The sequence below is a fragment of the Plectropomus leopardus genome, chromosome 5, assembly GCF_026936395.1.
Source record: "Plectropomus leopardus strain MGB_pleo_1.0 chromosome 5, ASM2693639v1, whole genome shotgun sequence".
In the NCBI taxonomy this organism is placed as follows: Eukaryota; Metazoa; Chordata; class Actinopteri; order Perciformes; family Serranidae; genus Plectropomus; species Plectropomus leopardus.
Genome location: NC_142180.1, coordinates 32,362,450 through 32,387,158, shown reverse-complemented (window position 1 = coordinate 32,387,158; position 24,709 = coordinate 32,362,450). Strand labels below are relative to the sequence as shown.

The window sequence follows — 24,709 nt, the reverse complement described above, 5'->3', positions numbered from 1 at the left end:
TTAAAAAGACTCTTACTTTGAAAAGGGGTCCAGCGCTGGAAGGGAGGAGAGGGGGGTGTCATTTCCTGAGAGTTATTTACTTTGAGCCAGATGATTACTTTTTTTGTCGGAGGGGAGGAGGGAGGACTGTAACATTGAATCAGTTACAGGTCGCTTAGCTGGAGCGCAGTTGTGAGGACGGTCGCGGATGCGGACAGAGGGGCGCACATATGCTCTCACAGCGCAGGATCTCTGAGGATTACAGCCGCTGCAAAGGACCCTCACTGCGCCTTTTGGAGCGACCAATTCACTGTGGATATACTTGCACGAAGGGAATATAAAAGAGGGGATTACTAAAAGGTAATTGAAAGGTTGCTGGGAGCAAAAAGATGACTGAAACACATTTTCTCAGTCTTTTAGGAAAAAAAGTTTGGGGTGTTTTTTAATCGGAAAAAGTATTAGAAATTCAAGAAATATTACATCTATAGGTCAAATAGTTTATTTGCAGACTTCATTAGTGTATCTAATTATTAGAGTGCGATCTGGAAAAGTTTATTTTAAAGTTTTATTCACTAATAAAAATAATGCATTTCTGCTCTTGAAGTTGTATTTGCAACTTTTGCACTAGGAAACGCATTTTATTCCTTTAGATTAGATTTGTGTCCCCCGTGCACCATATGGTCTCCCCGCTGGACGCCGAGCAGGGAGATGTCGCTGACTCGGCTGGATAAAAGCGCTCGGTTTCGGCCTCACAGCTGGAGGTGTCACCTCGAAGACTGAAGGCACCATTGTGGGATGCTGCCTGGCATGTAATGGGAAACACATTGGAAATTGTACATCACATTGTTTTCTCGTCTGGTGGAGGAATGTGGGGAATTAAAATGGAAAAATCGGCACTGGAGGCACTGGAATGAGTCCGAGTGGGGCTTCAAGAGCTGCAGCTGAATGGATTCAAGAAAAGAAAGCTGTTTTGGAGCCACGGCGCATTCTTCATTAACCACCTAACCCTGCTGTGTCACCAAGGGATTTTTGCATATGCCTGTGGTCAAAACTGACAAAAATGCATAAAAAAAAGATATTTAAACTTTTTTGATGCTTTTTGCACAATTTTCTCTCTTTTTTTCGTACGACATATTCACTTTTAAAAAGAAATCTCTCCGTGGAAATCAGCTTCTTGGAGTGGGATTGAACTGAGAAAGTTGAGAGGCGCCTCGTCAGCTGTTGCTCAAACTATCCAGCGATGCATTTGCTATCAGCCACATTTGTTGGGTCGCTTGCTGGGAGCGGGGGAATAAAAGAAGACATGCAAGCAGTCTGACTGCCACTCCAGGCTTTAGTTAAGATTAACTCGCAGTGGCTGGAGGATCTTCGCCAAAGCCAAGGCAAAAAAAATATTGAAATTGTTTGAGACAAGGCGTGTGCACAAACAAGTCAAAACGGATTAGACTTTTTGTCAGCTGATTCCCACGCGAATATGTACTTTTGCGCGGAGTGGGTCCGCTAATTATAGAGTTAAAGAAAGCCAGGTTGCCCATGGATAATTTAGGCCGTTTCGGATGAGACAGAGCGGACAGCCACAGGAAGTTATGCAGGGGCCAAAACGTTTTATTGTTTGGGGACACTGTCCATAAAATATATCCACATTGGCTTCTGAACGTTTAAAAACAGGGTAAATAGTAATAAGTCAGATATAAAACGATCCTAAGTCAAATTACTCCTGAAACAAAGATGGTTTTAGAAGAAAAAATGTATGATTAGTGGAAATTAAAACGTTTGGAAGCGTTTTCCTTTAGTCCGCGCCTCTCAAACTGTGGGGCCCCTGATGCTGATCCAACATCAGACAGACAGAGGGACAGACAGAGAGACAAGGGGAATGCGGGCTGGAGAGCTCCGTGACAAAACCAAACTTGACAGGGTCTGTGAGATGACTTGAAGAGTCTGGACTAAACTTGTCTTAATTAGGGATCCAGTAGATATTTCGTTTAAAATATTCTTGGATTAATCAAGAAAAAAAGTCAGATAGACATGTTTGGGGGCTTAGGGATAACTGTTTAGAGCAAAATCAACAAAAAGTGGACATTTTCTTCATTTGGACGAAAAGAAAACTTTACAAAAGCGACTGGAGAAACTGGAGATGATGAGACTCAAGGTTTAGTGCCAAAATGTGGACTGTGTCGCCCTCTACCGACAGTCTTTATGTTGACTCGGCTCGCTGCAGCCAGAGGAGCGCTCTGTCTGTCCTCTCTATCCGGTCCAACATCCATCACTGGAATTAACAGTCTTGTTATCTTCACCCTCACTTTATATTAAAAAAAATCATGTACTCCTGTGATAAATTTCAAATTGTGCGCTGAAGTGATGTGGGAGACCACAAGAGTTGCTGCCAAATCCCCCTGAGAATGATCCCTCTATAAATCTTTGTGGGTTTATTATAGCAAGAGCAGGAGTCAGTGTTAGTGCGCACAGGCTGGGCTTCACGGGACTTCAGTTGATTTATTGATTAAATTGTAATGTTATCTTATTGTTTAGAATGTGGACACAGTAGCAGGTTATCATGCCTTATCACCGAGGATCGAATAATACAAAAGTGCATCTACTTGTTGACTAAATAACTCACTTTCTGTGTTTACAGACCACAGCATCCATAGACATGGATGGGGTAAAGGCGTATGTCGTCTTTGGGGGTATCCTGGTGGCGCTGGTTTCAGGTAAATACATAGCAATGTGCATAATGATGTTTTCTGTCATGTTTTGACAGCTCCTGTTTTCTTGTTTGTTTGTTTTAGGCTTTTTAAGTTTTGAAAACAGTATATCAGTGGTCAATGCAAAAAAAACTGTAATAAAAATAGCGAGACAAGTGGGTCCAAAACAGACACAAATGGAAATAAAATTAAATAAAATTAAAATAAATACACAAATAAAATAAAATACACAAGTATGAAATGGGCTAATAAAGTTGTATTTACATAAAGTAGGTTAACAGTTTTGGTAGGGCTATGCTAGTTGATTTTTTAATTTAATTACATTTTTTTAAGTTTAACGTTGTTTTCAGATATGTATCTAGATCTGATTTGAAAGTGGTATGAGGGCAAATTAAATAAACATTTTATGGATGTAAAACTAAGCTAAAAGCGAGCAAAATAATGATATATTGCTCATCGTTGGAGAAATTTGGTTCGAGTAAAATGTTCCTACCAAAGTGTCTTTGAAACTGAAAATCACTCCAGAAGATAGTCATGTTTACACATTGAAAAGTTACGTGTTCTCATGTTTCCATATGTTATCACTAAAAGTGCATTTTCCTCCAATATTTTTAAACACTTTGTTTCAGTGACTTCCGCACTGTCGCCACCTACCATCGTGTCCAACAAAGACGAGTTCATCCTGCAGCCAAATTCCGTCTTCAACATCAGCTGTACCGGCAAAAGAAACGTAGTTTGGGTTGAACCTCTGCCGAAAAACACCTTCGTTTATCCGGGATACTACACGGCGACACTTTTTATTTACAACGCAACTGTGGAAAACACCGGATACTACATGTGCACCTATGAGGATGACCTGGGGTCCGAACCGGAAGAAGATAACGAAGCGGGAATATATGTTTTCGTTCCAGGTGATTTTTTTAAATGATTATTATTATTTTTTTAAGTCGTCAACAGTCAGTGGGACTAGGGAAATGACACAAATATTAACTGTTGGATAAAAGTAAATGCTGAAAAAAATAAAACATAAAAACAGAGTGGCTGATAGAGAACTGCAGGGATGACGTTTTTTTGTAGGCCAATAAGGAAGTGCTGTTCTGGGCTGCTTTTAGCCCCAATATAATGTAGCAAAAAGTTTATTTAAACAGAGACATGTGTGGACACCCTGTTGTGTTAAGCAGGAGCATTGCCTTTTAAAACTGCCAGGTTTATTTAATCTAATTCTTTATTGGTGTGGGGAAACGTATTGCCAGAACAAAAGTAAAATTAAAAGAGTAAGACTTTGTATTTTATACATGTTGCTTTTGATTCAGCGCTCCTCTAAAGCCCCCAGAAAACAGGAGAAAACATAAATTAAAGTCTGTTGCACACCATTTTGAAGAAACTTGTTTAATCTGGAAACTGGAGTAAAATGGTGCAAAACATTAAAGTTTGGCTAAAGATGAACCATGGAAAATTTTAAGCATGAAACACTATTATGTGCCAATTTTCTGCATCAATTGGTGGTGTAAATGTCTGAAATTTTATCCAAACAAAAGTTCTCTGCCATTGTCATGTTTTTATTGAGGAAGACAAATTCAACCCCAACATCTATGCCTGTGCAGAATTAGGCTACTTAAAGCTAGCTAATAGAAGTTAGCATTGGCCCCCATAAACTTGTCATAACTTACAAGATCAAGTCTAGAGCAGCAAAACCTGAGCATTAATGGATTACTGAACGGGCCTAATGGGCACAGACCCAAGGGCCCAGAGTGTCAGATAATATGTATAAACCAAGAAATAATTCAAAATGACCACAAAAAGATACAAAACTACAAAAAGGACACATAGATACCAAAAAGAGACACAAGACAACCACAAAAGATGCATAACAACTACAAAGAGATGCAAAACCAACAAAAAAGTTTGCTTGACTTGGTCCTATGTGACAGAGGTGGAGGGGCCCTTTGCATATCTATGCCCTGGGGCCCATTGTCTCATAATCCGCCCATGAGCCAGAGTACATTCAATTAAGAAAGAGCATGTTTTATTGTTTAGGAACTCAACTTTTCATGTAAAAGACATATAATTGTAAAAATTCAGTACAAACCAAACAGCAACAGTACAAACCAAAAAGAGAAAAGCTACAAACACCAAGAACAGCTTATCAGAACCAAATCTTTACTTGGGAGGTCAGGGGTCACACATGTGATGGCAGAAGAATCTGTTCAGGGAAATCACACAAGAAACAAAGTCCAGAGTCAAAAATCAGACAATCAAACACAAAGATAAAAGCTGGAGAGCATGAACACTCAACGGCAACAAAGACAATCTGGCAAGTAAATGTGGGACACACTTGGCTTTAAATACACAAGACCTGATCACTAACTACACCTAGGTGAGTGAAAAAGACACAGGTGAAACACATGAGGTAATCAACAAAGGTGAGCAAACTCAGGAAGTAGAATTAGCGCGAAACACAAGGAGAACTCATTTCAAAATAAAACAGGAACTGGACACAGACACAAAAATAAACTTAAAAGAATATCACAATAAATTGTCATTGTACATCTTTAAAAAGTTAGGCTACAAACCAATAGTCCAGTTTTAAACAAATATAAGGTAAAAACGTAAAAATATAGTAATTTAAATACATAACAAATATGAATTTAAGTATGAAAAAGAGGTACAATGTATCATAATACACTTTGCAATCAACCAAGTTTGACCTAATTCCTCTTTCTCAGATCCCCAGGCTCCATTTGTCCCCGAGACCCCTGAAAACTTAGTCGTCCCTATGTATGTACCTGGGGTCCCCATTTCCTGCCGTGTGTCTGACCCCTACTCTAACGTCATCCTGAGGAGCGTCCCCAGCGGAGAGGAGATGTCCACCTACTACGACAACAAGATGGGCTTCTTTGGGAGTCTCTTGCCCGGGCAGTACCAGTGTGAAACCACCGTGAATGGGCAGACGATGAGAAGTGCGGTTTATACTGTGGAGACTGAGGGTAAGTCAACAAAAAAAGGGACATTTTGTAGATTTGGGGTCATATTCAAGGTTTCTTGAAATACCTGGAAAAGTTATGAAATTTGAAATACTGTTTTCCAGGCCTGGAAATGCTTGGGAATTAACAGAAAGTTTTGGAAAAGTTTTGAATATGCATTGTTTTTGCTATCATTTAAATGATGTGCATAAAATTCCCTGAACACGTCACATAGAATACATTGTATTTAAAATCAAGTGAAACAGTGTATGACCGTTGATCATATTAGCATTTTTTTAATCGTCCAAAAAGGGATGCAGCCTGGACATTTTGTAAAGTACCTGTAAGTTCACCGCTGGTCTATTTGCACATACAACTATTTGGCAGCACGAAATTGCAAATAATGATAGCAAGTGCTAACAGTTTGCTCATCCAGGGAAGTGCGTGATTATAGGCCAAACCCACCTCACCTACTTAAATAAAGTAATAAAAATAGGCTAAAAAATAGTAAATACATAAATAGAATATAAAAATTAAAAATATTACGTAATGTGTGGGACCCTGCAGTATTTCTAATGAAATTCTGTGTGTGTTTTATGAAAACATCCCTGAATATATCAGGACCTTTGCCTCCTTGTGATGAATATGTTTTTAATCTTTGTAAAAGTAAGTTCAAATGAGAAAGAAAGAAAGTTTTTTTTTGTGCACGCCTTTCCAAAAAAGCACTTTAAAGGATAGGAAATCGAAACCTGAACAGCTGGAATCACTCCCCAAGTCTGTTTACCATGAGGGAACTGCAGGGTGATCTCACTGCATGAGAGCAATGACATTATGTCATTATCACAGAGGGAGATGACTTAACACGTCTGTTTTCACTCTTTGTGTGTGTGTGTGTGTGTGTGTGTGTGTGAGACTGCGTAATGACGACCTAGTAAGCCACAGCTCTGTGATAAATGAGCTCATGGTGATCGAGATCTCACTATCTTGGGACCTTTGTGATGACGGTGCTGATATTTGCTCTCTGGTGGTCCCTGTAGCCCCTGTGGAGATGGAGGATTTCAACATTGAAGTAAAAGCCAGTGAGGAGACATTGAGAGCCGGGCAGCCTTTTAACGTCACGTGTGTCGCTCCCACTGGGCTGGGCTTTCATCAGCAGTGGCTCCATCCCAAAAAACAGGCAAGATGTTTTCTTTTCTGTGTTTTTTATTTCAATTTAGTCTCCTGTATGGGTTCATCTATAATAAACATTAACTTCTCAGCCTTCTTGCCCTATTTCCTTCAACCCCTTGTCATATTTCCATGTTATTTCCTACCCAGCAGCACTGAGCCTTAAATTAGCGAATAATGGTTTTGGACCTAAACCTACTGTAGCAGTGGCAAGTGGAATATAGCTCTGTGGACGGCCCTTAGTGGTTACAAAGTATGTAAGGAAAGCAGCAACCAAATGTTGTGTCTTCATTTTGAGGACGTCAGCCAAAAAGCTCTTCCAGCAGTTAACCCTTTGAGACCTGGATCCACAGCAGTTTTCTTGTGTTGCATGCAGAAGCCACAAGCGTTTTGACCGTTTGAAACCTGAGCAAACTGGTGTGAATTCTTTCAAAAACATGAGGGAAAAAAAGCAATGACCAACTTAGTGATAAATGTCCCACAAATTGCAAAAACAGTAAAAGGTGACACAAAAATGACCTAAAAATCAGTTTTTAAATAGGAAAGGATTATTAGAAAATTATATAAAAAACAGAGAAAAATGTCCAGAAAAAAAATCCACAATATTTTGTCCATAAAAATGTGTTAATAACTATAAATAATTGTATATTTAAAATGATTTATAAAACATATGAAATAATAAAAAGTATAAAATAAATACATATACATATTTTATTACAGCTCTTTTTAGGTAATTTTTTTCTTTTTCTTTTTTGCTCATTTTTTGCAAATGTTTGGGCCATGGCGTGTTATTGTACTTTGCCTCTCCCCATGTTTTTGAAAAGGAATCAACCAATTTGCTGATGTTTCAAAGGCTACACCTCGTACGCAAAATGTTGACGGGAAGTTCAGGACAAATGGCTTGAGGAGAGCAGGCAGTTAAAAAAAAGAAAAGAAAAAAAAGGAAGGGGAAAAAAAAGGATAGTAAATCCTTTGACCCCTGTGACCTTGTGCCATGTTGGACAGATGCTGTCTACACATGACAGCCAGCTAAACATTTAATGCGTTTGAAGTGTTAGCTGAAAGGATCCGAAAGAGTTTCATGTGCAATTTACGTTTGTTTATATTCAGATTCTCAATCTATGCAGCACGTTGTGTGTTTTTCTGCATGGGGTTTCTCTAAGCCTTTTTCCAGAGATGGAGAACGCTGGAGTCGCGACTCCTGGTTTTGGTCTCAGTTGCAATTACAGACTTTTAAAAGGCTCTGTGAAGCTGATTTATCTCCTGTGGCCCAGCAAGTGTTTTAACCATTAGCCCTCAGCAGCACGACAAACTGGCTCTCATGCATTGTACCTGTAAAATGGAAAAAAACACTAAGAGTTAAGAAATTCAGATATCTCGTTACGAAGTTTTTCTTTGTATTCTGGTGTGTGTGATCTTAAACCCATATTGTTCTTCTGTTCTTATAGGCTGTGGATGCAATTCAGATGAAACAGACTCTCCCTGACCGGGTCATCTACACCCTCAGTATCCCACAAGCCACTGCTCAGGACAGCGGCACCTACGAGTGCTCCATCACCCACGAAATCAGCGGAAAGGTCAGAGTCAGCAGCGTGGCTGTTACTGTCTTCGGTAAGTCTCAGACGGTTCCTACATAATGAGTTTTCAGGAACTGTGATAATGTGAATAAGTGCTCACGCCACCAATTTACACCCACTTTATCCAAATATTCTCATCATCATCATCCAGTTAAATTTGTCTTGGTTTCACGTATGTGCACGAGGTGCTTTCAGTGGTGTGTGGAAGTCATTTTCTACCATCCGACTGTAAAGCTTCACCTCTGCTTTCAACATTAGCTACTGTGTTTTATGGGATGGCTCCAGCAGATGTGTGTCAGACCTTCATTTCACCTCTCTGTCACTGTGCATTCATCTCAATTCTTGTGTTTTTTATTCACTGAATCTGTTTCTTTTCCTGTTTTCATTCACCTGCTTATTCTTTTCTTGTTTTCTCACCTCAGAGGAGAATTCCTTCGTGGCACTGGACCACAGTGGGATTCTGGCTACTGAATTTGTCAGTCTTTTAGAAGAGACAGAGTTTACCATCCTCATTGATGCCTACCCGGCCCCGAAAGTGACGTGGCTGAAGGACGGCAAAGTCATGCCACAAACCTACTACGTCCTCACCAAAACCAGCCACCTTGAAGGCAATCGGTGAGAATAAAGATTTGTTTATAAGTTAATTGAGGGGCTGTTTAGTCTGACAGCAGTTAATACATTGAAATGAATAGTTTGATGTTTCATGAAATACGCTCCTTTGCTTTCCTGCTGAGAGTTAGATAAGAAGATGCCACTCTGATGTTTGTATGGTCAATATGAAGCTGTAGTCTGGAGATGGTTATCTTAGCTCAGGATAAAGACTGGAAATAGCTAGCCTGGCTGGGTGCAAACAAAGGTGACAAAATCAGTCTATCAGCACTTCTAAAGCTCCCTAATTTACATCTCATTTGTTAAATTTGTACCAAAACAAAAGTCCTAAAGTCCCCCCCCCCACTGTGTGCCATTGGGTGTCATTGAATTTGTAAATAAAACCTTGTCTTTTGTACGTGCCTCCATGGTGAATGAACAGCCCAAAAAGGAGATACATTTTGATAAATTGAAGTCATAGGAGTCCACCTTTAGCAACAGTAAAACGGTCTTATTTGTCCAGTCGTACTTCTCAAAACGGACAGCCCTTTCTGACGGGGAACTGAACTAAAAGTCAAACTTATCTTTGCTCTTAAAAGCCAAACATGATTTTACCTCTCTGAAAATGGGAGATGCTGGTATATCACTGCCTAATGGTGAATCATACCTAATCTTATAAAACTTTTGAATTCTTTGTTCACCAATGCATTCAAGACAAAGAAAAAAATCACAAATTCAGTCTAACGCAGGGTGAGTAGGCTAACTGATAAACAAATGGTCATTTGGAGTGTGAAGTATTTCTTTAAAATGAAAAACATTGCAGTTTTACAGGTAGTTATGTCATGTCATGATTCTATACTGTGCTTTGTAAAAAACCCTCTTTCAAATCAAATAAATGACATCAGCAAGCTTAAGAGGAGCTGGTAGGTGGATTTTGTATGCCAGCCACCTGCTGACTCCAGCCTCATATTTAATGTAAAGGCAGGAAAGTGGCATCAATCCTCTAATATAGCTTTTCCAAAATTTCCTTTAAACGAAAAAAATATGTTCTACTTTTCTTCTCACAGGTATCAAAGCATTCTGATATTTCGGCAGCCTCTGGGGAAAGACAACGGGAATTATACCATCACAGCCCTCAGTGGCTCTCGCACTGCTCAGTTCTCCTTTACCCTCAAAGTGAAAGGTAAGATAGATAACAAATGATAGAAAGATAAACAAATAGAGAATTTGTGATCTGTAACTGAGCGCTGCACGTGTCTTTCTTTCAGCCCCTACCGCAATGATGTTCCCACCCTCCTCAGCCCCAGTGCTGCTGCCACAGGTGGAGGAGATGGTGGTGCCCCTCCACACTCCTTTCACCCTGACCTGTCGAGGAGAGGCAAAACTAGCCTGGGAGACGCCGATCGATGTGCACGAGCAAACACAGGAGGACAACAGTGGTCTGTTTGTCACCACCGTCACTGTCAACAACGCCACTGCCATGCACACCGGCTACTACACTTGCTTCTACAGCAGAAACAGCACTGACGATTCAGAGGACAGCAGCATCTACATCTATGTGCCAGGTACAAAGCAGCTTTGAGCTTGCATGTTTTATGATTCGACTTTATTATCTCGTCTGAGAAACTGAGAAATTGTACTTCACCTCAGATCCAGATGTTCCCTTTGTGCCATCGCCGGTGCCTTTTGGCAACCACGTGCTGTCTGACCACGAGGAGATGGAGATCCAGTGTCGAGTGTCTGATCCCAGTGCTAACGTGACCCTGGTTAATGTGGACACCCAGCAGCCTGTGCCCAGTGTTTATGACAGCAAGAGGGGTGCTTTGGGAGTATTCACTGCTGGAACCTACGTCTGTAAGGCCGTCATAAACGGAGAGGAACACGTCAGCGGGGAATACATCGTCCACGGCTGGACAGGTGTGTGTTTGCATTTGTAAATGTGTTAAAAAAGGAGGCATCATACCTTGTAAAATCTGATGGGTCAGCTCCATGTTTTCTTTTGTGGATCTGTGTCCAAACACATTTCAACCCTCTTAATCTCAGGTGGCACTGGGCTGCACGTTGAGCTGACGGCCAAACGCACTGCTCTGCTGGTGGGAGACACCATCACAGTCAACTGTCTGGCTCGGGGGTCTGAGATTCTGGAAGACCACTGGAAATACCCTGGCAAACTGGTGAGAGCAGAAGTCACCCTTTGCAGCACAAAAAAACGGTTCAAACTAATTCTGTTTTGGTGTCGGCCCCCCAAACCTCTTTTTGCATGGTGGATTGAAACCTGATGATCCTCTCTCTGTGACAGGCTAATCGTGCTGTCAAGACAGTGCATGAGAATAAGAGAGATCAGGAGATCCTTTACACCCTGACGATCCCTCAGGCCTCAACCAAAGACAGCGGCATCTACTCCTGCTCCATCACTGATATTATTAGCAATGAGAGCCAGACAAAGGAACTAGTTATTCGAGTTTTTGGTATGAACGCTGTTTTTTGTTGACTTATTTCATAAATTCTCTTTCCTTTGGGGATGAATGATTGCTGATTGTCTGTTTCCTGTTTTCTTACAGCAAGTGAATTTATGTCCGTGTGGCCGGAGTTTGGAGAATACGAATCTGCAGAGCTGGATGAAGTCCGCGAGTTCAGGGCCGAAATCAGCTCCTTCCCCAGTGCTCACGTCACTTGGCTTAAAGACGGCATCCCGCTCAGCGATGTGACAGCCGAGATCTCCACCAGCCTCCGGCAGCTCAGTGAGACCAGGTGAGCCTCCTGTACAAGGTCGACTAATGACAAGCTCGGTGTTGACCTTCCCTCACATCAACCAGGCCTGTTATTAGGTCCTGTGACTGTGTGTTTAAAACAGTTTCTGGTTGCTCTGTTTTAGCTACATGAGTGTTCTCACCCTGATCCGCGCCAAGGAGGAGGACAGCGGGAACTACACCCTGCGAGTGGAGAACGGAGACCAAATTCGTGATGTTGGATTAATCCTGGAGGTCAAAGGTCAGAGAGAGGAAACATTTTATTACCTTTTACTTTCTTTCTCACCTCAACATTTTAGTCGATGTTATGGTCTGTCTTCACATATTTGAACACACTTTAGCTGTGTTTTCATCAGCAGCTTTTGGTATAGTACCTTTGGAACCAAATGTAAACCCTACAAACATGTACCTCCCAGCTCTGCCATGTTTTCTGTCTCCAAGTGAGGATTAGAGTATGCAGTTCACATTAATACTGTTGAAATGAATATAATTCTTTTTAAATGGTTGAAGATCCACTCATTACTCAAAGTGTGTGTCATCCAAGAGAGGCAATAAAAACAGATGGAGTGGTCAAAGTCGTCATATTGAAAATTAAAGTGTTGAATTCACATTATCAACTCATACATTTAGTGATATTACAAGTAAGCATTCCACCTTAAAAGTTGCTGGCAGTCGGCCCAGAGATAAATTATTTTTTCACCGTCTACAGCTGCTGCTAGAGGCTACAAACATCCTTTCATTTTATAAATCTAGCTTACTAATGTATAAAAAACTTGTCACAGTATAAACAGTGGTTAAACCAGCTACAGCTCAGCCCTGAGCACAGAGTGTTGATTTTCTACTGACATATCAATGGACTGCAATGTTTCTAGCTTTACCCTTTAGTACCTGATCAGTGTGCTAGGTAAACAAGCAAAGGGGAACAATTCCAAAGATAGCATCCTCAGCTTTTCACAATGGAAACGTGAAAAATGCAAATTGAACTGAACTGACCTGCTTGGCGGAAACACAGTTTTTGCTTAACCACTTCTTTTGACCGTGTTACAGTGCCTGCAGTCATTGTGGAACTGATGGACATCCACCATGGCTCAGCCACGGGCCAATCTGTGGTGTGTATTACCAGAGGGCAGCCAACTCCAGTTGTAGAGTGGTTCGTCTGCAAGAACATCAAACAGTAAGTTCTTTAGTTCGACAGTCATTTGCTCAACAGCCAAAAGAGACGCTTCCAGACCTCTCAGTCCACATCAATGCAGTCACGCCACACTTCTCTCTCTTTTTAATTCACATCTAGTTGTGCCAATGACTCGTCCTCATGGGTGCCCCTCCCCGCCAACTCCACCGAGATCACAATGGACTCGCACATTGACGAGGACAGTAACCTGGAGAGCCAAGTCATGTTTGGTCACCTGGAAAGCACGCTGGCGGTACGCTGCCTAGCCAGGAATGAAATGGCTGCTGTCAGCAGGGAGGTCAAACTGGTGTCCAATGGTAAGAACAAAAGTCTTTAACCAGCTTTTTTATCTGACATTTGATGTTGTTGTTTTCACCTTGTTTCCTCTTAAGTTGCTTCCATTTCCGACACTCAGAGTGCGACAGGCTTTGTGAGTAGCTGTGTTCAGGGCTGGGAAAGTGCTGTCAGTGTTACAGCAGCTGTCAGATGATGAGTTTGCAGTGAGACAGCTGATAGGGGGCTGCGCTTTAGCCACGAGGAAGGGGCTCTGACAGCTAATTCTTGGAAGCAAGTGATCGTTAGGCCATTTGGTTCTTCCAGATGAGTTTACACCCCTATCTTCTTCCCCTAAGTGCCTGGACCCCTCCCCCTCTTCCATGTTATCTTCCCAGCATACCTTTTGGTCCTAGTAATCTGGACTCCCTGTGGATTTAATTGTTTCTAAGGCCTGATAAATGACTTTTGTAATACACACATTTCTTTGCAAGCATTTCATTTTGTCATTACAACAAACACATGTTGCATCTGTGTGATCAATGTGCGGCCCATCTAACATGTGTGACGGCTGGCTCTCCTCCTGCACAGGCCCTCACCCTGAACTGACTGTAGCTGCTGCTGTGCTGGTGCTCCTCGTCATTGTCATCATCTCACTCATTGTCTTGGTTGTTATTTGGAAACAGGTACTGTTGCCACCATTCTGCAATCATTCTTGCATATCCACTCTCATATTTACGCTCTACTCTTCCACCTTTTTTATGCATTCGGGAAAAGTTGTTTTTGGAGTGCATATTTTCCTTGCAAAATCAAGCATTTAGATTAAGACTGCAGCCTTAAAATGTATGATATTAGTGGTTTATGGCAGCTAATGAGAAGTCATGTATTTTGAATAGCAGATGTGCACTGTGCCAAATTGTTTTGAGTATCCACCAAACAGCAATGCTTCTGAAGTCTCCTGAGCTATGAATAAAACAAATTTTGTGGGCAGACTTTGCAAGGCTAGTAAATTGCTTTTAAAAACAACTGAGAATGTTAAAACAGTCCCAAATGCCAAAATTACAAAGGTTAATTAACTAGTTCTTAAATGTATTTTGTCCTCCAGAAACCACGTTATGAAATCCGCTGGAGGGTTATCGAGTCTGTGAGCCCAGACGGCCATGAGTACATCTATGTGGATCCCATGCAGCTTCCCTACGACTCCAGATGGGAGTTCCCCCGTGACAGGCTTGTGCTCGGTGAGCTGATTCTCATTTTCGATGTGCTAAAGCCGTATTCTTGTCCCGGTGGCTCTGCAGCCTCCCTGCAGGGATGTTCCGGTCAGGATGTCTCACTCCGTCTTTGAAGTGAGGCTGTCATAAGCTTATCTGGCTCGGGCAGAAGGGGTTTTCTGGCTGGGGATTGGTTTGCCTCAGTGATCAAGGGGACATTCAGCCACCGGAAGAGTCATAGATGAGAAAGCAGAGGCATCCAGAGTGTACGGATGTGTTTGTGCAGGTTCTTTTGTTTTTCTTTGTTGATAATTGCTGTGTGTGTGTTTTTGTTTGTTTTGTTTTTCCAGGTCGTATCTTGGGCTCTGGGGCCTTTGGAAAGGTGGTAGAAGGCACTGCCTATGGTCTCAGCCGCTCCCAGCCTGTCATGAAGGTGGCAGTGAAGATGCTGAAACGTGAGTTTACAAGACATTTAAGCCGTGATGCTACCTCATGTTAGCAAAGCTCACTAGTTATGGGCACTGGTTAGGTGAAAGGGAACCTGTACTGTAACTCTATACTATAGTATAGCTGATTTGTCCCTCAGTAGCAGCAGAAGCTGTATTAGTGACATGGAGGCTATAGATGACATTCTTATGTAGGCCGATGCAATCTCCAGAGGTAAAAAGCTAACGTTAGGGTAAAAACAAACTACACTACAGTCGCATGACTTAACGTCACTTCCACAACAAGGCTGTCCAGCGTGGCTTGATGTGATGACGTTTTGCAGTCTCATTTTGCCACTTGTTTACAACTGTCTTTTTTAAGACACATAAAAGCTTCAAAGTTCACGAGTGGGGTATTTACTGACGTATTTTGTGTCTCTTCAGCTTGTGTTAACCACAGACCTTATTTCAGGCTTGTAACAAAAAACCTATTCAAAAAAACCCATTGACTTTGAGACAAGGAAAACGGGAGTGCTGAATGGTAACTTATTTCCTGGGGCACTCTTTTGCTGTAATTAAAAGTAATCCAGTGATAGTTGTCTGTACATGCATTAGTACAATGCAAAAAGGAATTGCTAACAGCTAATTCGAGATACCTTTAATAGTGCTAAATTGCAAAACAGGACATAGACTGGGGGTGTTCAGGGTCTTTGAGACTCCTGCCATAAATAATTGAGCCCATAAAACACTGCAATAATAAATTCAATGAGTAGCATAAAATATGAGACCTGCTAAACAATTTAAAATGTTTCTGAAAACATTGCAAGATGCAACGTAGCAACAACTCAGACAGTTGATTCTATTCAGCTGATGCAGAACTTTGTTTTTATAGGGGCAATGACAAAGAAGTGGAAAAAGTGATAGAAAGGAAAATACTAAAGAATCTACAGGACAATAAATACACTTTTTTACAAGAAGATAAAGCAACCAATTATAGGCGTCACATTAAAGAGGTCTTGGGTTAACATTTTGTTGTTTGATGGTTTGATTATGTGCGATGATAATCATGGTTTCTGTGGTGTCTTCCAGCCACAGCCCGCTCCAGTGAGAAACAGGCCCTGATGTCTGAACTGAAGATCATGACTCATCTTGGGCCGCATCTCAACATCGTTAACCTCCTGGGAGCGTGCACCAAGTCAGGTGATTAATACACAGACAAACTGCAAAACGTAAAGACACACATATCCTTCACAGGCAAACACATAATATATAGTAACAGCTTAGTTTAACCATTGTTGTCTCTCCCTTGTAATTTTGTCACCAGAGACACACAATAACGCCCACGTCCATGCTGCCAAAAACCTGCATGCACACACACTCATTCAGATTTGACATTTGTACACATTTATGGCTCTAACAGCCAGAAATGATTGACATCCCTGTCTCAGCTCTCGGTGGGTGTGGTATTTTAATAGGCTTTTTATGGGAAAGTGGAGGCTTGCCCTGGTGACTGTGCTTTTAGCCTTTACGAGCCTCTGATAAGATTAGCCTGCAGACTGACGCCGATGCACGACTTTATCTGCTGTGTTGTTCCCAGGCCCCATCTACATAATCACTGAGTACTGCTTCTACGGAGACTTGGTCAACTACCTGCACAAGAACAGGGAGAACTTCCTCAGCCTGAACCCAGAGAAGAGCAAAAAAGAGCTGGATATCTTTGGAATCAACCCTGCAGATGAGAGCAGCAGGAGGTATCCCTTATACGCTTAAATACATGCATTTAAGTTTTATTTTTATCCTTTTACATGTAACGAAGGACACATTTAAATGCACTTTTTACATCAATTCCCCTTTGCCACTCCTAAATATTACAGCCCAACAACTTGCACAATTGCTTCACGCACACTCACATTCTCCCCTTCCCCTAATCGGTAACTCTATCGCCATTTTCTCCATGGTTGTGGAGATTGTCTGGCGTCTTCACCTAATCAAATCACAGTCTGAAGTGGTCTCGGCTTTCAACCTAATTTCATTGTATCGGAGGTACCTGTTAATTCTCTCCAACCCAGACATTCAGGGTGAAACAGCAGCCCTCTCTGGCTCATCTGTGTTGATGGATGACTCACAGTGACCACACCTCGAATTGACCATAACATGATTTAATCCTGGCTACCATGTTAGGCTCAACCACATCTTCCTCTAACCCCAGCCACATGGAGGGAGGGAGAGGATTTAAGGGCACTGACGTACACACAAGTGGGGACTGAATCAGATGCAGTGATGGATGAAGTACTCAGTTCCTTTACTTAAGTAAAAGTACTAATACCACATTGTTAAGAGTAAAAATCCTGCAGTGAAAATGTTACTTAAGTAAAAGTAAGTAAGTATAATCAGGAAAATCTACTTAAAGTATGACAAGTAAAAGTACACTATTCAGACCCCCCCAAAGACAAACAAACAAACAAACAAACAAACAAACAAAAACACACCCCAAAATTCAAAACTACAAAAAAATAAAGAAAAATATTTGCCAAAGTACCTAATTCTGGAAAAAAAAACAAAAAAACCCCAACACTCAAAACTATTAGAAAAAGGGGGAAATAAAAGAGAAAACGACTTAGGTGTTTATCAAAATAGTAGCCAAAGTACCTAAGTCAGAAAGAAATTAAAGACACACCAAAAAACTATTCCAAAAGAATAGAGAATAGTAAAGAAAATGACTTAAATATTTATCAAAATAGTTGCCAATTAATTTTCTGTTGATCAGCTAATCAATGACTCGACTGTTCATTTCAGCTGTACTTGTATAAACTGTTTGGTAGTTTAATTTTAAACAAAATGTTATATTTCATTACTCTTACTTTATAAGAAAAATCTTTGTTGTCAGATACACATAGTGAATTAAACATACAATATTTTACTCTGAAATGTAGTGGAGTAAAAGTATAAAGTGGAATGAAAAGAAAATAATCAAATATAGTACAAGTACCTCAGATTTATACTTAAGCACAGTGATTGAGTAAATGTACATAGTTACATTCCAACACTGATAAGATGTGTAACACAATGTTTTATCACCATGGTTCTTGAACAATTCCTCCCTCATCGCTAACAGCCTCTTCTTTGCACACAGTTATGTGATCCTGTCCTTCGAGAGCAAAGGAGACTACATGGACATGAAGCAGGCTGACAACACTCAGTATGTCCCCATGCTGGAGATGAGCAACGCCTCCAAGTACTCAGACATCCAGAGGTCTGACTATGACCACCCACCCTCTCAGAAAGGTACGAACGTACAGTTTGTTCCTCCTCTCTGTGTCCTGCTTTCCACTCTCCCCTCTGAGTTATTGGTGTGGATGCATTTGGCTTCAGCGCTGTGTTTGAGTCAGTGTTGGTGAAGGGGTACACCCTTGTCAGAATTTAGGACTGGTACAGCCCTGTAATTACATGGAGAGGATAATTGTAGCACACGCATAATAATGCCTGGTTTCTCCCTGCCATTAGTAAAAGCCAGGTTTGAGCAGCCAGTACTATATTTACAATACATGTTGAACATATACTCATGGTGTTTTCTGTGTGTTTTCAGAGGGTGAGATGGACGACATGCTGTCAGATGACATGAACGAGGGCCTCAGCACCACCGATCTGCTCAGTTTTACCTACCAGGTGGCCAAAGGCATGGAGTTTCTGGCTTCCAAAAATGTAAGTTATGTCCACAGTGAACGCAATGTGGGCAAATAATAATAATAATATATATTTTTTGTAATTGCCTTTCAAAACATTCAAGGTCTCCTTATAATGCAGGGTTAAAAAATAACAGATCAGTTAAATTAACAAAACAAATTAACAATGTAAAAAATCATTATGTACAAAGGTACACAGGTTATAATATGCAGGTTTTAAAAGATGCATTTTGGGATGAGATTTGAAAGTGGAAAGAGAAATGAACGAAACGTATATTTTTATCCAATTTTTCCACATTCTTTCAGCTGGGGTTTGCATGCCACGTATAGGTCTTGTAGCCTCACATTCCCCTGCTACCCGCTGCTTGTGGATTTTGCTCCTATATGGTGACAGCAGTGGTGGCCAAAGGGGAACTGAGGAAATCAGCAGTTGTGTGATAAGCAGTCTCGCGGAGGCTGCTGAGCCCACTCAGGAGAGAGGCCAGGGGCTGAATATAGTAGCCGCACATCCAGGGCTAGAATTACCGGGCAGGGACACACTGCAGCCAGAAGCTATTCATTCTGCTTCATAGTTATTATCCCTAAATATCCAGTGGTCACAGCCATCCCTCCAACTGGCATGTTTACACAAAGACCATGCTTTATAAAGCAATATGAAACGGCATTAAAAGTGAACTCAGCTGAAATGAAATACATACAGAAATAGATAGCTGTGGGAGCAAAATGTGTTGGGAGTGGATGAAACCGAGGATTAAAAAACAATTTTGAATGACGCAATGAGCTCCTAATCACCTTTGCTTACTCTTTTTTTTTTTTTTTTTTTGCAGTGTGTGCATCGGGACCTCGCTGCCAGGAATGTCCTCCTCTCTCAGGGCAAGATAGTGAAGATCTGTGACTTCGGACTGGCCCGAGACATCATGCATGACAACAACTATGTCTCCAAAGGGAGTGTAAGTCTCTGCTCATCACTGTATGCACTTAAATCATGGTTTGCAACCTGGGGGTCCCAAACCTCACTATGGGTCACTAAAGCTTCACGGGGGATCAAAAGACGTTGATTCTTAGAGATGTAAGAAAACTTACAAAAAAACCCAAAAACAGTAGGCATAATCTTACAATTTCAATATATTTTTTTGAAGACATCTAAAATAAATGGCTATTTTTTAAGTTTAGACTATTATTAAAGGTCTAAGAAATACATAAGGCAGACAGAGAATGGTATATAAAAATTCCGAAAAATATCAGGATAACTCTGATGCATCTATAATGCAAAATATGCAGGAACTAATCAGTTTAAAATTCATCAAAATAGCTCATTTTACATGAACTACAGTGTTTCCCACAGAATTATGTGGGATAGCTGTATGTGGCGATAGCTGATGACAGGTTTTTGTTTTGATTTTTTTTTTAAATGCTTGCATGTCCCTTTGTATCGTTCTGTGTCTCTTCCATCCATGAACACAGCACAGGTGGAGCTCTTTGTGAAAAATACTGCACTAAAACACAGCTTTTTATTCTTTTCCATCATGGTTTTGCAAGTGTGATTGAACATTTCCTCTCTGTCATCACACAGACTTTCCTGCCAGTGAAGTGGATGGCACCAGAGAGTATTTTTGACAACATGTACACCACTCTCAGTGATGTTTGGTCCTATGGCATCCTACTCTGGGAGATCTTCTCCTTAGGTGAGCCTCTGCAAACATATTAGAGTAAATAAATCTTTTAGACTGATGTTGGATGATAATCTAATGAGAATCTGTTTTGGTCTGCAGGTGGCACCCCATACCCGGGGATGGTTGTGGATTCAAGCTTCTACAACAAGATCAAGAGCGGATATAGGATGTCCAAACCGGAGCACGCACCTTCTGACGTGTACGTGATAATTTCCATGATGACTGTACTGTTGCTGCGCATTACATTACCTAACATGCTGTCAGATGAGGAATGCTGTAAACTCAGAACAGTTTGTTTCTGAAGTGTGATATACAGTGCCTGACATGAGTCACAGCAAAATTACAAAGTACAGGACAGGTCGTACTGTTCTCTATGGTAACATTGCCTGTTTTTTTTTTTACTTTTTTCAGGTATGAGATGATGATGAAGTGTTGGAACAGCGAGCCAGAGAAGAGGCCGTCTTTCCTGGGCCTGAGTGAAACTGTATCTTCTTTGCTGCCTTCCAGCTACAAGAGGGTGAGTCTCCTTGTGACCTCTCATGTGCCCAGACCTCTTTGGAGTCTTAACACCTGCTTTTTAGTTTACCACCTCTCATTCTTGACCCCATGCTTGAACTTGCACATTCTGTTCTTCTTTTTTTTGTCATTTTTTCAGCTGATTTTTAAATGTCAAAGTGTCCTCTCTCATGCTTTTGCTTTTAATTGTGCCCCCGAGCAAAGTACAGGTTGAAAATCATTTAAACACACTCCTAAAGTAGCAGGCTGTTCATTTAAAACCCCCTTCCGCTTCCTCTGAGAGCGCATTAGGAGTGTTACTGTGGGCTCTCTGTGTTTCTGTGAAACCAAAACCTACAAGTGATTAGAGCGCAAATGCAGCAGCTGGATGTCAGAGCGGCTGGCCTCAGACTGTGTAATGACGCAGCCCCAGTTCTCGCCTCCACCACCCGACCTTAATTACCCCATTAAACTCCACACCGCACATGGCACATCAAAACAGCTTCACCTCTGCCTCCTTTGCAGAGATTTAATGGCTGTGGGGCAGAGCAGGAACCAAATCTTGTTTTAGCACCTCAGCTTGGATGGGATGTGTGATTTTCAGTTTAGATGGCACCGTCCAGCTGGCAACACAACCAGCGATCACACTCCTACCACAGTTCTCCTGTGACTTTGTAGAGCTTTATTAATTCTGTGCTCACACTTGTACACTGTATTAAATTTAAGCATTTAATTCTGATTTATTTGTCTGTTTTGTGCAGCACTATGAGAGGGTGAACCACGAGTTCCTGAAGAGCGACCACCCCGCTGTGACTCGGGTGTGCATGGAAAACGACGACGCCTACATTGGCATCACCTACAAGAACCAGGGCAAGCTGAAGGACAGGGAGAGCGGCTTCGACGAGCAGCGGCTGAGCTCCGACAGCGGCTACATCATCCCCCTCCCCGACCTGGACCCCATATCTGACGATGAATATGGAAAGAGGAACAGACACGGGTAAATGAAAGCAAACATTTGTCTCCAAAACATCCATAAACAGGGGTGCTGGAGTGAGGGGAGAAGTGGGACTAACTAGCCAGGACCCCAGTGGGAGCAGGGCTGTCGAAAAGCCTTGAAGAAAAGTTTGGTTTTGTTTGCAAGGTTTTATTTCTAAGTAAGTAGTGCTAGAACTAAATATACTGGCTGAATCAATGAGCTGACAGACTGAACTACGTATAAAATCATATAGGAATTTCTCTGGGGCCCGTCTCACCTCTTAAAGGCACAAAATGGTTTAGTCACAGACTGCTTATGCATAGGGACCAGAATTTGGTGCTATACTCCTGTCCTTATAATATGTCAGAGTCAGGGTTGTCACTTCATTCGATAATAGAAAAGGGGTCTCCTAAGAAAAAAAAAGTTAGGAATCACTGGTCTTTGAAGGACCACAGATGACACTAATGCGTTATTCGTGTCCCCTGCAGCTCTCAGACATCCGAGGAGAGCGCCATTGAGACGGGCTCCAGCAGCTCCACTTACGCGAAGCGTGAGGGCGAGACTCTGGAGGACATCACGCTGCTGGATGAGATGTGTCTGGACTGTAGCGACCTGGGGGAGGACAGCTTCCTGTGACAACTACCAACCCCTTAGAGCAGAAGCAGGGAAAAATAGGGGGTGTAAGGACATGGGAAAACTAGAGACAAACTTGTAAATCAACCAAAGACTCTGGCTGTCACCCCTCCATTCCTCCTCTTTGACCGCCCGTTCAGAGGACAGAACAAAACCACTTTACTGTCTGAATGAGTCTGTGGTGACAGTGCGGTACGCCCTTTACTTCTCCCTGGACACTGCCCCCTGTTGGGCTGGAGGAGTGAGTGAGCATCAATGAAAAGGTGACAACAAGGACTCAAAGAACCACCGAGCCTGTGTCGGACCTAAAAAAGATCTTTTTAATTTGCAGAGCTTTATTTTATCGGGCATTCTTTAAACAGCAATATAAGCAAGAAGGGATGAATTCAACAAGTCGGTCAGCAACTCTAAATGAACACCACGGAGTATCATTCACATTATATATTAAACCACTACAGATGCACTAAACTAAACGAGTCCGATACTAGCAACAACATTGGCAGGTAAACTCACTCCACAATCACCTGCTGCAAGAGAAGCACCTGATGCTGGCACAATCAGTCGCAATACTCAGATATGAAAGCACAAAATCTGTTTTGTATATGACCATGTAGTGTTTTCAGTGTCGAAATACATGCGGTAATTCAAATTTATTTTTGTACATCTTCATTTTGTATACATGTATTATTTGTGAATACCGAGTAGATGTCGACCATAGCTGTTTGAATGGTTATGAGAGTAGAGCTTATGAGTTGCCCTAATACAACATGAAGTTCTCAAATGTCATCCCTGAAGTCATGTGTGACAAACGGGCTTTGAAAAACAAAACGAAGTGTGATTGTATTGTAAATAGCTCCAGAGTTGTTTTATAAGAGAGACTTATTGGGATAACGATATTTTATGTAAGCACATATTAAGCCTCTGCACCCTCATTCGCCCCCGTGGAGCCAAATAAGTTACAACAAAGAAAACAGCAATTTTTCCTCAAAATGTGCCAATATAGTGGACAGCATATAGTCAATGACAATATTTGTGGATTAGAAATATTCATATTTTATGTATGATATGGATAGTAATCAATTTATCTACTGCAAAAATGGAAAAATAAAAGGGATTAAAATGAAACCAAGTTCATCTTGTCAGTAGAAATGGCAGTATTGGAAAAAGGAGAACAGCTATATGTGTCCTCCAGTCTCATATAATATCCATTGTCTATTAGCAGGTTCTAGTTATACTAAGACACTAGATGGACTAGAGATTCATGTCGATCTGATGTTATACATCAGTTATGTGTAGACTCTTTGTAATCCTCCGTATCTTCCAGCTACTGTACCAGCTGTGCCACTGCCTCTGCCTCTTCCTGTTGACTGTGATATAATCTGCAATCAGTTGTTGCACTTTCCTATTTTTGTCTCCATTTGTTTGTTTTGCAGAAAAAGAAAAGAAATGAAAAAAAACAGAAAGTTCTTTTGGCTTTTGATGTCTAAAGCTGTGTGGATGCGAATGTTTGTGCCGCAGGTGAGTGATGTGTTGTCGACGGTACAGTATCTGTAATTATAGGTAATCACACCCAATATGATGATTTAATACTATGTTTCATTATGTTACAACGTGTACATTCAGATGATTTATATTTCAATAAATGATTTATAATGTAAATGGGGGGTGTTTTTTTCAAGTCTGGGATTTTAAAGGATTACTCAAACAAACAGAAGTAACACTAGTAATAAAAAAGGATATATGAGGTGCATGTACTGGGGGAAAATTAATTATAAAGATGCAAGGATGCAATAGAAGATGCAGCATTCCTGGACAAGAATAATGAGACTCATTTTATATATGTTGCAACATAACATATTGGTAAATAACATCAGTATGAATAAAACAAGACTGCAAAAAGAAATGCCTTCTGTAGATAAGGGCATTATCATACATAACAGCAGTGACACACACAAAGGACCAGCAGAGGGAATACACAGATCATTTACTGAAGTAAAAGTACCAATACAAAAATGGAAAATACTAAATTACAGGCAAAAGTCACTGTAAAAAGTCAAATGGTACTTGTGATTCTTAACCAATGGATTAGTCCTCTTCAGAGGGTCACCAGGTTAAAAAGGGGGGTCTTGAGATTATCAATTGTGGGAAAGGGGGAAAAAATAAACACAACAAAACACACACACAAAAGACACAGAATTAGTATCCTTGTGTGCCGGTGCAAAGCAGTGGAGTTACAATTGCAGTTTGCACTGACTCATATGTCACCCTGATTGTATACAGTGCTTAAAATAATATAAATATTGCTGATAGAAGTCACAAATTCTAAAACAAGGAGATCTGTACATTCAGCACAGTTTTAAGGTGGGCAAGATTTGTGTCAGCAATTCAGTATCTGGACAAATGTCCCCCTTTCTGTTCCTGAGTCATGGTGTATGATGATGGT

The 24,709-nt window shown here is 41.1% G+C and overlaps 1 protein-coding gene across 1 annotated transcript; it reads left to right on the top strand.

The window, feature by feature from the left end:
• The first annotated feature begins 115 nt into the window (after nucleotides 1-115).
• Nucleotides 116-23,925, top strand: pdgfra (platelet-derived growth factor receptor, alpha polypeptide). Its single transcript, XM_042483201.2, has 29 exons — nucleotides 116-339; nucleotides 2,612-2,687; nucleotides 3,311-3,592; nucleotides 5,408-5,668; nucleotides 6,682-6,821; nucleotides 8,260-8,422; nucleotides 8,811-9,003; nucleotides 10,044-10,159; nucleotides 10,245-10,541; nucleotides 10,627-10,893; nucleotides 11,020-11,150; nucleotides 11,276-11,444; nucleotides 11,538-11,727; nucleotides 11,852-11,967; nucleotides 12,774-12,900; nucleotides 13,018-13,214; nucleotides 13,762-13,856; nucleotides 14,276-14,408; nucleotides 14,732-14,836; nucleotides 15,896-16,006; nucleotides 16,404-16,557; nucleotides 17,940-18,091; nucleotides 18,393-18,508; nucleotides 19,317-19,439; nucleotides 20,063-20,174; nucleotides 20,262-20,361; nucleotides 20,574-20,679; nucleotides 21,419-21,654; nucleotides 22,122-23,925. Exons 2-29 carry the CDS (start codon nucleotides 2,630-2,632, stop codon nucleotides 22,267-22,269), a joined length of 4,398 nt encoding a protein of 1,465 aa, XP_042339135.1. The 5' UTR covers nucleotides 116-339; nucleotides 2,612-2,629; the 3' UTR covers nucleotides 22,270-23,925.
• The last annotated feature ends 784 nt before the right edge of the window (nucleotides 23,926-24,709 follow it).